This window comes from Orycteropus afer, unplaced genomic scaffold (genome assembly GCF_000298275.1).
Source record: "Orycteropus afer afer isolate SDZICR_OR568_19922 unplaced genomic scaffold, OryAfe1.0 scaffold00185, whole genome shotgun sequence".
In the NCBI taxonomy this organism is placed as follows: domain Eukaryota; kingdom Metazoa; phylum Chordata; class Mammalia; order Tubulidentata; family Orycteropodidae; genus Orycteropus; species Orycteropus afer.
Genome location: NW_006921772.1, coordinates 559,288 through 574,530, shown reverse-complemented (window position 1 = coordinate 574,530; position 15,243 = coordinate 559,288). Strand labels below are relative to the sequence as shown.

At 37.5% G+C, this 15,243-nt stretch overlaps 1 protein-coding gene across 1 annotated transcript in view; it reads right to left on the bottom strand.

Moving 5' to 3' along the window:
- Positions 1–15,243, bottom strand: part of PRRC1 (proline rich coiled-coil 1) — a 56,695-nt gene that overhangs the window by 14,263 nt on the left and 27,189 nt on the right. Inside the window, exons 6-7 of the mRNA XM_007947453.2 lie at positions 12,116–12,219; positions 1,546–1,648 (exon numbers count right to left, since the gene is read on the bottom strand). Of these exons, the coding sequence (XP_007945644.1) occupies positions 1,546–1,648; positions 12,116–12,219 (207 nt within the window). The remainder of the gene's footprint in view (positions 1–1,545; positions 1,649–12,115; positions 12,220–15,243) is intronic.

Below are 15,243 nucleotides of genomic sequence, written 5' to 3'. Positions count from 1 at the left end.
AATGAATTAGAAAACTTCCTACCTCTATTTTTGATACTCTATACAACATGAAAATCATCTGTTCTATGAATATTTGGTAGAACTCACTTATAAAACCACTAGCAGGCAGTACTTTTGTGGAGCTAGATGAATTTCTTTGGCTATAATGCTTCATTTAGGTAATCTTATTAGATTGAACCATACAAAATTGCCAATATTTGACAATATTTTACCTTCAAAGACAGCAGTTCTATGTGGTTCAATCTAATACTTATTCTTGAGTCAAGTTTGGCAATTTACACTCTCCTAGGAAATCAAACATTACATTGAATTTATCAGTATAATAGGAGCCCTGCTGGTGCAGTGGTTAAGCAGCACTCAGTTGCTAGCAGTTGGTGATTTGAGCTAACCAGCTGCTCCACAGGATAAAGATGAGGCAGTCTGCTGGCGTAAAGATTTATAACCTCGGAAACCCTAGAGAGTTCTACTCTGTCCTATACGGTTACTATGAGTTGGAAATGACTTGAGGGCAACAGGTTTTTTTGTATCAATAATTAATTATGTATAGGATTTGCTTACAATCTTTTAATCACTTTCATACTGGAATATGTTTAACTCTTATCTATTAAATGTTTTCTTGAATTTCTCAAAATAAGTTGTATGAACCATGGCATACATGAAAGGTTCAAGAGTTCCCAGGATCAACTCTTAGCCCCCTTTCAAAATTATAAACCACCAAGAGTACACAAGGTGGCTTTCAGGGATTTTGTGGGCACATATGCCAAATTTGAATGTAAATACATACCTGAATTTTTTGGGGGACAGGCCCAAAAGTTTTATCAGATTCTCGGAAATCCACACAAGCCCCACCCAACTTTAACAGGTAGTTTTAAGATGACATTTAATAACATATAAAAGTAAAAATGTGATGAAAGATAGATTATATAAAAACATATAAGGAATCAACATCTTCATTTATGCTTACACTTCTAAAAACTTTGTTGATGTAATTTATTAATTTTATTTTAGTCAACAAAACTTAAGATGTGCCTATCACGTAAGGTTTCTAATGCTGACTTGTTACTGAAGATGAACAAATATATCTGTAAATCTTCACCCAAATCACAATAAAAAATAAAAAATTAAAAAAATAAAAAGATGAACAAATATAGAGACAAAGTCAAAGGAAAAAGATAAGGTAGCAGTAGAAATAAAATGTAAGATAAATGGGAAAGTAAATACAAGTGGGCATAAAGCAAGCAGAAGAGATATAAATCTTCTTCTAATCTAAAGGCAGGACACACAATCATAAAAACAAAAGAAAATACTGACTAATGATGTAATATAGCCTCAAAGATGAGTGGGAAATAAAAGCAGGAAATTAATAAAACAACATGGTAAAAATAGGAAGTTGAAAAGCAAAGAAAAAGGTTACAAAAGAAAAACTGAAGCAAAATCAAGAACGTATTGTATTTCTAACAATATGTCTAATACAAATTTTTATTTTGAAAGCAGTATTACAAGTTTCTCCAGAAATACAATGAAAAAGAAAATGAGAAAACCAACCTGTTGTACAAATTCCAAAGGCACAGGTGTGGCTTGTGTAAATGTTTCTAGATGAACACCATGGGCAGGATCTTCAACTATCAAACAACCAATGTCAAACCACCTGTAGGCAATATATGAGTGTCAATCGTTTATAAGCCAAGTAAGTTAGAGTGAACAGACAAAAAGAAAAACAAAGTACTATGACTGAGGTAAAACATGACCAGATTTCAAAAGCAAATTTTTCTAATCAATTTGCAAATGGATAATAACAATAAAGACCCAATAGATGAAATTACTATTGTGACTTACAATAAAAAGAAAGAAAAAAGAACTAGGAATAAAAATAAACTAGTTTAAAAATTACTTATCAAAGAAAGTCCACTTTCTTGCTAAGAAGGGAGAGGAACAGAAGTTCAAATTTGCAGCAGACAAATTTACGTTCATTTAAATGTGAAAACAGTTTATCATGGGTTATATGTTTTAAATGTTTGACTTGCTAAAAATGAGAAATTTCATATTACCAAGTCCATCTTCAATATGAAGCCAACTACAAGAAAATTAAAAATTATGCTCAGAGAAAAACACTCTGCATTCCCAATAAAACATTTTAATCATGTTTTCTGAATTATTCAAAATGAGTCAGTCTTTGACAACAGCTTTATATCAGGGACTTTCTTCCATTTAAAGACAGCTATAAATTATTAAAAAAAGTGTACATTTACAAATTGATGAAGTCAACTGTACTACCGCCAGCATTTTAGCTAGCCAGAATCTTAAAACAGTGAGATGCCCTAAAATCAGGAATTTAAATAATAAGAGAATATGGAACAAGAAAATATCAATGCCTTTATTTTTCAAAAACCATGTATATCTAATAAAGGGCAAAGAAATAAGAAATGGAGGAGATCTGTTCACAAATCCAAAGAAATAAAAAAAAGTAAAATATAGATAGGGTAGCAAGCAATTTTTCTGAACAGTAAAAAGGCAGTTTGTAATGTCTGTGTTCATATTCTAAAAAAGTTTTAAAATTAAGAACATTAAATAATGTACTTTACTTCATTACTAATCAGTACTTACTATATTGTTATGGCAACTTTCTCACTCAAGACAATGTGTTTGTTAAGTCTCCATAAACTCAAACTTAGCTGAATTTTATTTTGCAGTATTTTGCATGCTTGGGTGCAATAATGTATAAAGAATGGTAACACTGACTAAACTATTAGGCATGAACTTCCTGAAAAGCAGAGTCCCCTTCTTTGATGTCAGTCGCACAATGTCCATTTGTTGTAAAGTACTAACATGCTACTCAACATTTGAACTTGGATGTCCCATTCTCTTTGACTCAATAAATCTAACACTGCAATCACTGTCATCCTCACCAAGTAACTTTTCCATTTCTTTCACTACTGCTATTATTTAAGGAAACTTTCAGATTATTTCTTTTTCCTTCCTACCTCTTCTCCAGCCCAAGAAGAAGGAAGAGTAGTAATATGGCCTGATCATGTTGAAGGACAGTGAATAAGGAGCCCAATCTTCTCTCTCCTAATTCTCTCCATGGACTAGACCAATCTTATTTGGAAGTCCCTTTGACTTGAAAAGACTTTAAGGAGAACTGCATTTCCAAGACATTTAGATTTCTTCTACCAGAAAAAAACCTCGAAACAGAATCTGGGGAACTGACATGTTGTTGTTGTTGTTATATGCCGTCGAGTCGGCCCCGACTCATAGCGACCCCTCCTTGGGTTTCCGAGGCAGTATCACTACGGAAGTAGGATTGCCCAACCTTCCTTCCGAGGAGTGGCTGGTGGGTTTGAACCGCCAGCCTTCTGGTTAGCAGTCAAGTGCCTTAGACACTATGCTACCAGAGCTCCTTGGGGAACTGACATGATCTATCTTGTTTAGTGTATATTTATAAATTGACACATCTATGTCAGGGGAACTGACATAGATGTGTCAATTTATAAATATACACTAAACAAGATAGATCATCTACTACCACCAATCAATTAATAAAAGTAAGGATATTTTAACATTTTACCACCAAAAAACTAGATAATCTTAAAATAGGACAGCCCATACACAAACTGACATTTTTCCAAATACAGTACAGATCAACGAATTTTCCTCGCTTAGCATGAATTATATAGAAGAGACAACATTTGAAAAATGCTAGTTCTATGGCTAAACACTAAACTACTAGCTGAAAAGTTGGAGATTTGAACCCAGCCAGATGCACCTCAGAAGACAGGTCTGGTGATATTTCTAAAAGGTCATAGCCCTGACAACCCTAGAGAGCAGCTCTACTCTGCACACATGGGACCATTATGAGTCAGAATTGTCTCATCTGCAACTAACAACATATTAGCTCTGTTCTTTGCTAAGGACCAAACACTTGGGATTTCTTCTTGTGGATGGCTTGCTCTTCCTGAATTGGTCTTTCCTTGCCTAAGCTGTTAGTATGCACTATGTTGGCTTTGTCTTCCATGCATTCATTTCTGTGGTGCAGTGAATTACTTGTTGGTTATTAGGTGCTGTTGAGTTGTCTCCAACTCACAGCAACCTTATGTACAAAAGAACTTAACACTGCCCGGTCCTGTGCCAGCCTCACAGTCCTTGCCATAAGTGAGCCCACTGCTACGGCCACTGTTACAGTCCATCCCGTTAAGGAACTTCCCCTTTTTCATTGACCTTCCACTTAATCAAGCATGATATCCTTCTCCAGAGAATGGTCCCTCTGACAACATGACCAAAGTAGGTGAGACGAAGTCTGGCTATTCTCACTTCCAAGGAGCATGCCAGCTGCACTGCTTCCCGGACAGATTTGTTACTTCTTTCAGCAGTCCGTGGTTTTTTCAGTAGTTTTCACTAACACGACAACTTGAAAGCATCAACACTCTTATTTCATCTTCCTTATTAGTGAATGACTTGGTATGGCTTTTTTAGCCATGGTCTTTGTGACTCCTACCAGATCAGTGGGTAAGACCATCCAAATAAGATGGGTGGAATTCTAATGTGAAGACTGGTTAGTTTTGTCATGCTGCTGGGCTTAAAATGAGCCCTTCTAAAAGCATAGAAGGGGATCTCACTGCTATCACGAAAGAAGAGCTGGAAATGGAGTGGAACACACCCTTGGACCTGAGATCCCTGCAATGGACCTGCTTGGCAGAGACACCCAGCAGACAAACCTGGCTGAGTGGCAGTTGCAGGGGAACCAAGAGGCACAAGACAGAGTGGTAGGCTTACCTGACCACAGAGTGAGGAGACTGAGTGCCTCTGGGCAGGAGGAGCAGAGGCCAGGCTGAGAGGCCAAGGCCCAGAGAGGCATGCCTGAGGGCACAGCAAGGGGGAGACTGTCCTGATCAGAGAATTATATCCTGAGAGAGTTTGTGAACCTCAGTTGTAGCCTGTTACTTCCCTAATAAATCCCATACTTGTGAGTATTGTCTGTGTATGGCCACTGCCATGAATTATCGAACCCAGTAGAGAAGCAGTGAATGCCATGGTAGGAATGGTTGGTGTCAGAGTTAGTAAAAAGGTTGGAGGGTGTTGCATGTCTGGCCTCATAGGAATAAGCCTTGGGCTGCTGATGGTGGATGAAGCTGGAGGCTGGAGGAAGTCAGAGGATGCCATTTTCATGCTGCTTTTGCAATTTCTCACTACTGCAGAGAGAAGTAGCCACTAGTGAAGTATCAGGCATTTGTAACCTGGGTTTACTACCTGTCCTCTTGTCCTCCTTCTCTCTCCCCCTTAATCAATATTAGAAACCATCAACAGATTTCCTAATACTATTTAACATTCCTAACCTCCCTAATCCTCTGCTATTCTGCTCAAAAGATATGTATTTGGTGGGAAAAATACCAATTCTAAGTAATGCATAGCAGCAGTATGGCAAGCCAATACTTCTACTAAAAAGCTGAGTTATAAAAAGCACATACTTAAAAGCATGAAGAGCTGTAAAAGCAAGGAGGACAAAAATGGGAGTAAAATTTCTTATGGGAAAGAACCTTTCAAAAGTGACCTGAAGAATTTCAGTTGACCCTGAGGGCTACCCTAGGCTTAAATAAGTTTACCAAACCCACCTCTGTCAACTCTATTAAAGGAAAGACTGAACCTTCTCAAGAGCACCTGAATACTTTATAGAGTTTCTTATACACACTATCTGGCTTTCAAAGGAGCTCTGTTGGTACTGTTATTAAGGCAACTGGGCTGCTAACCAAAAGGTCAATGTTTCAAACCCACCAGCAGCTCCATGGGAGAAAGACAAGGCAGTCTGCTTCCATAAAAATTCATAGCCTTAGAAAACCTATGGGGGTCTCACTATTACTTGGAATTGACTCAATTGCAGTGGGTTTGGGTTTGATGCATCCAGCTTCCAGAGATTACTACACAAAGATAAAGCACCATATCATCAAACCAAGAGGAAAAAGACACTAAAGCAGGACACCCACAAGTGATCTAGATACTGGAATATGTTGTTAGGTGCTGTCAAGATGGTTCCAACTCCTAGCGACCCCATGTACAATAGAACAAAACACTGCCTGGTCCATGTACCATCCTCACAATCCTTGCTATGCTTGAGCCCATCGTTGCAGCCACTGTGTCAATCCAAAAGGGTCTTCCCCTTTTTCACTGATGTTCTACTTTACCAAGCATGACATCCTTCTCCAGGGAATGGTCCCTTCTGACAACATGACCAAAGTAGGTAAGACAAAGTCTTGCCATCCTCACTTCAAGGAGCATTCCAGCTGTACTTCCTCCAGGACAGATTTGTTTGTTCTTCTGGCAGTCTGTGGTATTTTCAGTATTCAGTAATGGGGGATATCAAGCTCAACTGGCATAAAATACAAACACTTGAGACAAGCCATCTAATGTGCAACCACTGATCTCTCCTCATCCAAAGTAAAGACAAATGAAGAAAATCAAACATACATGGAAACAATTACTTCAAGGGACTAGTAGATCACGCAATCTTCAGCCTACATGACCTTGACACCAGAACTAGATGGTACCTGGCTACTACTGTCAACTACTTGGAAAGGGATCAAAATAGGCAATCCTGGATAGAGTGGGAAAAAATTAAGGAGCAAAACTCAGAATTATTAAAAAAAACTCCAGGCTTATTGGTCTGACAGGTACTGATGAAACCCCCAGACTATGGCCCCTGCTCTATCCTTATAACCGAACTCATTCCCATGGCTTCCAGCCAAACAACAGATAGTCCTACAAGGTGAAGAATTATACCAGGTAGGTACAATCCTTAGATCAATCAATCGTGGGAAATCAGAAGGGCAACATTTGCACAGGGAGACAGTTCAGAGGGCAGGAATGTATATGAAAGAAGGACACAGGGAAAAGGTAACCACAGGGAGGAAGTGGGGAAAAAACTTTTTACATTATAGGGACTGCAATCAGTGTCATTAAACAAAATGTGTATTAACTGTTGAATAGAAACAAATTTACCCCGTGAACTTTCACCCAAACCGCAAAAAGACAAATGGAAATCATTATTGGATGGTTCCTCAGTGATTATATAGAAAGTTCAAACTTCTCAACATGGCATTCAAAGCTCTTCACAATTTTTGCCCAAAACATCTCCTATCAACAAATCATTGTCCCCAAAATACATTTTAATCATCTTCAAAGTTTCTCCTCTACCCAGAATGTCCTACACCTACTCTTTCTCACTTATCCAAATGTTACCTATTCTTCAAAATCCAGCTCAAGCCCTAACTACTCATGAATCTGATTTGACACTACCTCCACACAAAGTAATCTTCACTAAACTTTTATATAACATTTCTTGTCAGCAAAAAATTTCAAACATCAAAAAATGTGGTAGTCAACTTGGCTGGGCTGTGGTTTTGAGTAGCTTGGCAGCTGGATGTAGTTATTCCCCATGATGAGATTGCAACCACCACCATGGTGGAATCTGCTGTGAGCAGCTAAGGAGCTGCCTTTGGGGTGTGGCCTACTTCCACTATAAGAGTAAAGGTCTCTAGCTTTTTGGCACATCTGGATCCTGCATTTGGCTGAGTCTTCACTTCTAGTTCCTGGACTTGAACCAGTGACCTGCTGTATTGCCTACTGATGCTGGGATTGTGCCATTTTACTTGTAGACCTTGGGTTCACCAGCCTCAGCAACCAGCAGCTGTCTGAGTTAGGAGACTCCTCTAGCTCCAATAGGCCTGGAACAAGAGGCAGAGTTGAAGCCCTTCACCCAGCCCTTAGAACTGGCACTCTGAATTTGAACTCTAGCCTCTTAAACTATAAGAGAATAAATTCCTGTTTGCCAAACTCATCTAATTGTAGTATTTCTGCTACAGCAGCAATAGAGAACCAAGAGACATACCTTCTTATAGAGCTAAGGAAGTTTGGTGGTACTGTGGTTAAAGCACAGGGCTGCTACTAACCAAAAGGCCTGCAAATCAATTCCACCAGCCACTCCATGGGAGAAAGATGAAGCAGTCCGCTTACATAAAGATTCACGGCCTTGGGAACTCTATGTGGCAGTTCTACCCTGTCTTATAGGGTCACTATGAGAACTGACTCAGTGGCAGTGGGGCAGGTTGAGCTGTACAACTATTTAACTTTTACAGCTGCTCATCTGTGCATATACTGCCTATTCTCAGAATGGGAGAACATTTTTGTATACCATAGCCACAAAGAGGAGCTCTGGTGACACAAGTACTAAGCTGGGAGAAAGATGTGGCAGTCTGCTTCTGTAAAGATTCTAGCCCTAGGAACCCTATAAAAATAAACAAACAAACTTACTGCCATTGAGTCAATTCCAACTCACAGAAACCCTTTTTAGGTTTCCAAGGCAGTAAGTCTTTATGGAAATAGATTCCCCAATCTTCTGTCTGCAGAGTGGCTTGTGGGTATGAACTGCCAACCCTCTGGTTAGCAATCAAATGCCTTAGGTACTATGCCACCAGATCTCTTTGAAAACCCTACAGGGAAGTTCTATTTTGTCCTCTGTTATTGTTGTTATGTGCTGTCAAGCTGGTTCCAACTCACAGTGACCCTATGTACAAAAGAACAAAACACTACCCAGTCATGTACCATGCTCACAATCTTTGCCATGTTTGGACCCATCATTGTAGCCACTGTCTCAATCCATCACTTTGAGGGACTTCCCTTTTTTGCTGACCCTCTACTTCACCAGGCATGATACCCTTCTCCAGGGACTGGTCCCTTCTGACAACATAACCAAAGTAGGTGAGACGATATCTGGCCATTCCCACTTCCAAGGAGCATACAGCTGTATTTCTTCCACGATAGATTTGTTCAGTCTTCTGGCAGTCCATGGTATCTTCGATATTCTCAGCCAACACTACAATTCAAATACATCAATTTTTCTGCAGTCTTTCTTATTCACTGTCCAGCTTAAACATGCATATAAGGCTAATGAAAATAATGTGATTTGGGTTAGGTACACATTCATCTTCAAATTGACATTTTTGCTCTTTAACATTTTAAAGACTTTAGTTTTTTTTTTTTGCAGCAGATTTGCCCAGTGCAGTATGTTATCTTTCTTAATTGCTGCTTCCATGGGTGTTGATTGTGGATCCAAGTAAAATGAATACCCTGACAACTTCAAATTTTTCTCCATTTATCACGATGTTGCTTATTGGTCCAGTTGTGAGGATTTTTGTTTTATGTTGAGGTTTGATCCATACTGAACTAGTCTTTAATCTTCATCACTAAGTGCTTCAAGCCATTTTCACTTTCAGCAAGCAAGGTGACGTGGTGCATGCGTAGTTGCAGGCTGTTAATGATTCTTCCTCCAATCCTGATGTCATTTTCTTCTTCATGTAGTCCAGCTTCTCAGATTATTTGTTCAGCATACAGATTGAGTAAGTATGGTGAAAGGATACAACCCTGATGCACACCTTTCCTAACTCAAAACCATTCAGTATACCCTTGTTCTGTTCAAACAACTCCCTCTTGGTCTCTGTACATAAATAAGTTGTTCTGGAATCCCCGTTCTTTGCAATGTTATCAATAATTTGCTATGATCCACAAAATCTAATGCCTTTGCATAGTCAATGAAACACATGTAAACTACTTTCTGGTATTTTTTGCTTTCAGTCAAAATCCATCTGACATCAGCAATGATATCTTTCGTTCCATGTCCTCTTTTGAATTTGGCTTGAATTCCTGGTAGTTCCCTGTTGATATAATGATGTAACCATTTTTGAATTACCTTAAAATTTTACTTGCATTTTGTATTAATGATACTGTTTGATAATTTACTCATTCTGTTGGATCACCTTTCTTTGAAATGGGCACAAATATGGATCTCTTCCAGTCAGTTGGCCAGGTACCTATCTTCCGAATTTCTTGGTATAAACTAGTGAACGCACCCAGTACCGCATCCATTTGTTGAAATATCTCACTGGGTATTCTGTCAATTCCTGGAGGCTTGTTTCTTGCCAATTTCTTCAATGCAGCTTTGACTTCTTCCTTCAATACCACTGGTTCTTGATCATATGCTACCTCCTGATTCTTGACTGTCAACCAATTCTTTTTGGTACAATGACTCTGTGTACTCCCTCCATCTTCTTTAGATGCTTCCTGCATTGTTCATTATTTTGTCCCTAGAATCCTTCAGTATTACAACACAAGGCTTGATTTGTTTTCTTCAGTTCTTTCTACTTGAGAAATGCTGAACGTATTACTCCCTTTCGGTTTTCTAACTCCAGGTCTTTGCACATTTCATCATAATACTTTACTTTGTTCACTCAAGCCGGCCTTTGAAATCTGTTCAGCTCTTTTATTATTTCTTCCGTTCACATTAGCTACTCTTTGTTCAACAGCAAGTTTCAGAGTCTCTTTTGATAGCCATTTTGGTCCTTTCTTCTGTGCCTGTCTTTTTAATGACCTTTTGCTTTCTTCACATATGATGTTCTTGCTATCATCCCACAACTCATCTGGATATCGCTCACTGGTGTTTAAAAATATGTGTCAGATATATTCTTCAGATGGTTTCTAAATTCAGGTGGCATATAACTCAAGGTCATGTTTTGGCTCTCGTGGACTTGTTTTAATTTTCTTTGGTTTCAACTTGAATTGACCTATGTGCAACTGATGGTCTGTTCCAAAGCCAATCTCTGGCCTTGTTTTGACTGATGATGTTGAACTTATCCATCACCTCTTTACACAGATGTAATCAATTTGATTCCTTTGTATTTCATCTGGCAAGGTACAAGTGTACAGTTGCTATTTATGTTGTTAAAAAAAGTATCTGCATGAACAAGTCGTTAGTGTTACAAAACTCTATCATGTGATCTCCAGCATCATTTCTATCACCAAGGCCATATTTTGCAACTACTAAAGTTTCTTTGTTTCCAGCTACCACATTCCAATAATCAATAATTATCAATATATCCTGACTGCATGTTTGGTCAATTTCAGACTGCAGTAGTTGGTAAAAATCTTCAATTTCTTCATCTTGGCTTTTGTGGTTGGTATGTAAATTTCAATAATAGATGTGGTATAGTGGATAAGGCATTTGGCTAACTAAAAGGTTGGTGGTTCAAACCCACCAGGCACTCCCCAGGAGAAAGATAAGGCAGGCTGCTTTCATAAAGATTGCTTTGGAAACCCAAAGGGGGGCAATATGACTCAGAATGAGTTTTAACTGGTCTTCCTGGTAGGCATATGGATATTATCCTATCATTGACATATTATACTTCAGATCCTGAAATGTTCCTTTAGATGATGAATGCAGTGCCATTCCTCTTCGTCATTCCTGGTATAGTAGACCATATGATTGATTATCTGATTCAAAGTGGCAATACCAGTCCATTTCCACTCACTACAGCCTAGGATATCAATCTTTATGCATTCCATTTCATTTTTGACAACTTCCAATTTTCGTAGATTCATACTGTGTACGTGCCAAATTCTGATTATTAATCCTTTAGAGTTGCTGGAGGTTGGAATTTTCTCAACGGCAATAAGTTTGTTTTGTTTTCTGGTGTAGCCACAAAGAACTAGGTACAGTTATTCAATATTGAATATGCAAACAAAATAATACAATAAAAATAATAAAAATACCATGTGATTGCAAACAAAGGTAGATTTCAACAGTTGCAGAGTTATTCTCATCTAAATCAACTTAGCATATAAAAACAATGATGAATTTTGCTGTCTGGGATTTTTCTTCTGATCTAGATGAGGGGTAAATAACAGCAGAAAAAAACATGACAACTACAACCAGGCCTTTTTGCCCATGTCTTCTATTACTTTGAATAACTGTGTAAATCACCATGCTAGCTATTAGATCTATTATATCTAAACCAACAGACTATTTTATCATCTTATAGTTAGTACTACTGAATCAACTGACTATTAATACAATCTTAGCAAGCAGGTATCACTCTCTCCATTTTATAAAAGAGAGTAGAAATGTCAACTGAACTACCCTAGGGTATACAGCTAGTTAAGTGATACTGCTATCACCAGCATATACTTTTCTCTGTGTTTCTATGACTGGATACACTTTTTGCTAGGTATACAATGTGAAACCCCTACACTCTTTTTTTTTTTTTTTCTGCTTCCAAGAAAAACATAAGCCTCTTACTTGTCAGGTAGCAATTCTGCAATGAAGTTTTCTACTGACACAGCGGTTTGTTTTTCATGAATCACTCCAGTTCGACGTAAGCTATCTATCCGTTCTTGGGCTCCCTGAGCAATAACAAGATGGGTTAGGAAACCATTTCAAAATATTCAATATCAAATATATTTGTAACTATACAATACATACATTTATACACAAACACAAATATACTTACTGTAAACATTCAAATAATATATAGGCATATGTAATAAGAAGTAAAACAAATTCTAATCCTATTCCCCTCAACATTAGTAGTTTAGAATGTACCTTATAAATTATTTGTATGTAATTTATATAAAGAGCTCTGGTGTCATAGTAGGTAAGACATTTGGCTGCGCTGCTCTGTGAGAAGAAGATGAGGCAATCTGCTTCCACAAAGATTTACAGCCATGGAAACCCAATGGAGATCACTATGAGTTCAAATTGACTGGAATACACACACACACACACACACATATACATAGGAGCTCTGGTAGTGTAGTGCCTAAGGCACTTGACTGCTAACCAGAAGGCTGGCAGTTCAAACCCACCAGCCACTTCTCTAAGGGAAGGTTGAGCAATTTACTTCCATAGTGATACTGCCTCAGAAACCCAAGGAGGGGTCACTATGAGTCGGGTCCAACTTGATGGCACATAACAACAACAACATTTGAAGCAGAAGGAGCTCTGGTGGCATAGTGACTAAAGCATTTGACTGCTAACCAGAAGGCTGGTGGTTCAAACCACCAGGCACTCCTCAGGAGGAAGGCTGGGCAATCTACTTCGGTGTTGATAATCACCTTGGAAACCCAAGGAGGGGTCACTATGAGTCAGGTCTGACTCAACAGCTCATAACAATAACAACACACACACACAAACATATATATATATATACACACGTTGTTGTTGTTGTTTTTTGCCATCGAGTTGGACCTGACTCATAGAGATCCCTCCTTGGGTTTCCGAGACAGTATCACTATGGAAGTAGATTGCCCAACCTTCCTTCCGAAGAGCGCCTGGTGGGTTTGAACCACCAGCCTTCTGGTTAGCAGTCAAGTGCCTTAGGCACTATGCTACCAGAGCTCCTACATACACACATATATGTATGTATGTGTGTGTGTGTGTGTATATATGCACACACATACGTGATTATAAAATTATAATATATATTATGTAATTATAATTTATATTTTATAAATTATTTAATTATATATTAATTACACGGTTTATAATTATAATTATAAATAATCATTATTATAATAATACAAAAATTATTACTTTGGTTGCTATTGTGAATTGAATCATTTTTATATTACATTTTCTAACTGGTTACTATTAGTAAAAGAAAACTATGGATTTTTGTGAGAGCTCTGGTAGCATAGTGGCTAAGGCACCTGATTGCTAACCAGAAGGCTGATGGTTCAAACCCACCAGCCACTCCTCAGAAGGAAGATGGGGCAATCTACTTCCATAGTGATACTGCTTTGGAAACCCAAGGAGGGGTCACTATGAGTCGGGTCCAACTCGAAGGCACATAACAACAACAACAACATGGATTTTTGTAAATGCTGATCTAGCAAAAGGCTATGTTTTCAATCTTTCATTAGTACTAATAGTTTTTTAGTTAAATCTCTCTGAAGAGTCTCTACACAATCATGTAAAAAATAAATGCTTTTTCTCCTTCTTCTAGCCCCTTTAAATGTAAACTAAAAACATGCATGAAAATGGTCAATTATTTAAAACTAAAAAATACTACTTATGTATATATCACACCAGTTTATTCAGGAAAACTATTCCATTTATTAAGTAAAACAGAGAGGTTGAGAACACTGCAGAAATAACTCAAAAGTATCTTACAGTAGAAAATTAAAAGCTGTTTACTACTTTTATCTAAATAATTTCTTAAACAGTAATCAAGAATGATGCAAAAATGTGTTCAAGAAGGAAGAGAAAATTGTATTTCTGAACAAAACTGCCAATGAATAATAATAATACAACTTTTTAATATGGACATGAAGATAAATAGAAAGTCTGAGATTAAGTGGTCCATTCTTATTCAAATGAAAATTAAGATTAGGACATTCCCAAGACAACTGAAATAAAGACAAATTGACAACTGCCCAAGAGTAGATAACACAATTTAAGATACTAGCTTATAAAGATGTAGGATAAAAGAAGATACTATTTAAACTACAATAAATCAGAACTGTGTCTATTTTTTGCTCACCATTATATGTCTAGTTTCTAATTTAATCTATTAAGTGTTCAATAAGAACTTGTTAAATTAATAGACTTAACAAAAGAGAAAAAAAAAAAAAACTTCTGAAGACCTATATGGCTAACATTAAGAATCTAAATAGTATAAATGAGTCACCAAATCTAATACTGAAATGAGAAGGCACCATTTTAATCTGAAGGAATATATAACACACAATATGAATTTAATTCTTAAAAGTAAGAATTACTGATTAGGATTTTGTAAACTTGCCCAATTCACTCCTCCCAAGGGTTATTATGGCTAAATTCCAATTAAAAAGAAGTTTAAATAAATGTCAATGCAGTAAAAACTACTGGGGATTGGTGGCATGTTCAGAGCTTCATCCCTAACTTTCTGAAGGTGGTATTTCAGCTATGCACTATAACAAAACATTCCAATATTTGATGCTTCCAGGGAACAGAGACTTAGTTTCTTCATTTTTTTAAAAAACTATCCTGTAACAAAGAGCTTTATACTTGATATATTCTCAAAATATTTAACTGAAATTAATAAGCACCAATAAGAGAATAATGAGACAGGTAGAGGGGTTGGTTCTTTTTTACTTATGGAATCCAGAGGAGAAAATGAAGAGGAGGTTATGTTTGGCCTTTCTTCCCCTCTGACCACCACAGTAATTAAATGTGACATTTTCTGGAAGTTTTATTTGCAAAGAGAGAAACCTTAGCTTTAGTCTCGACCAATGTTTCTAGGTAGAATTTTACCTTTACTTTTCAACAAGATACCAAAAACCAAACCAAACTCACTGCCATCATGTCGATTCTGACTCACAGCAATCACCACTGGGTTTCTGAGGCTGTAAATCTTTACAGAAGTAGATTGCCCCATCTTCCTTCTG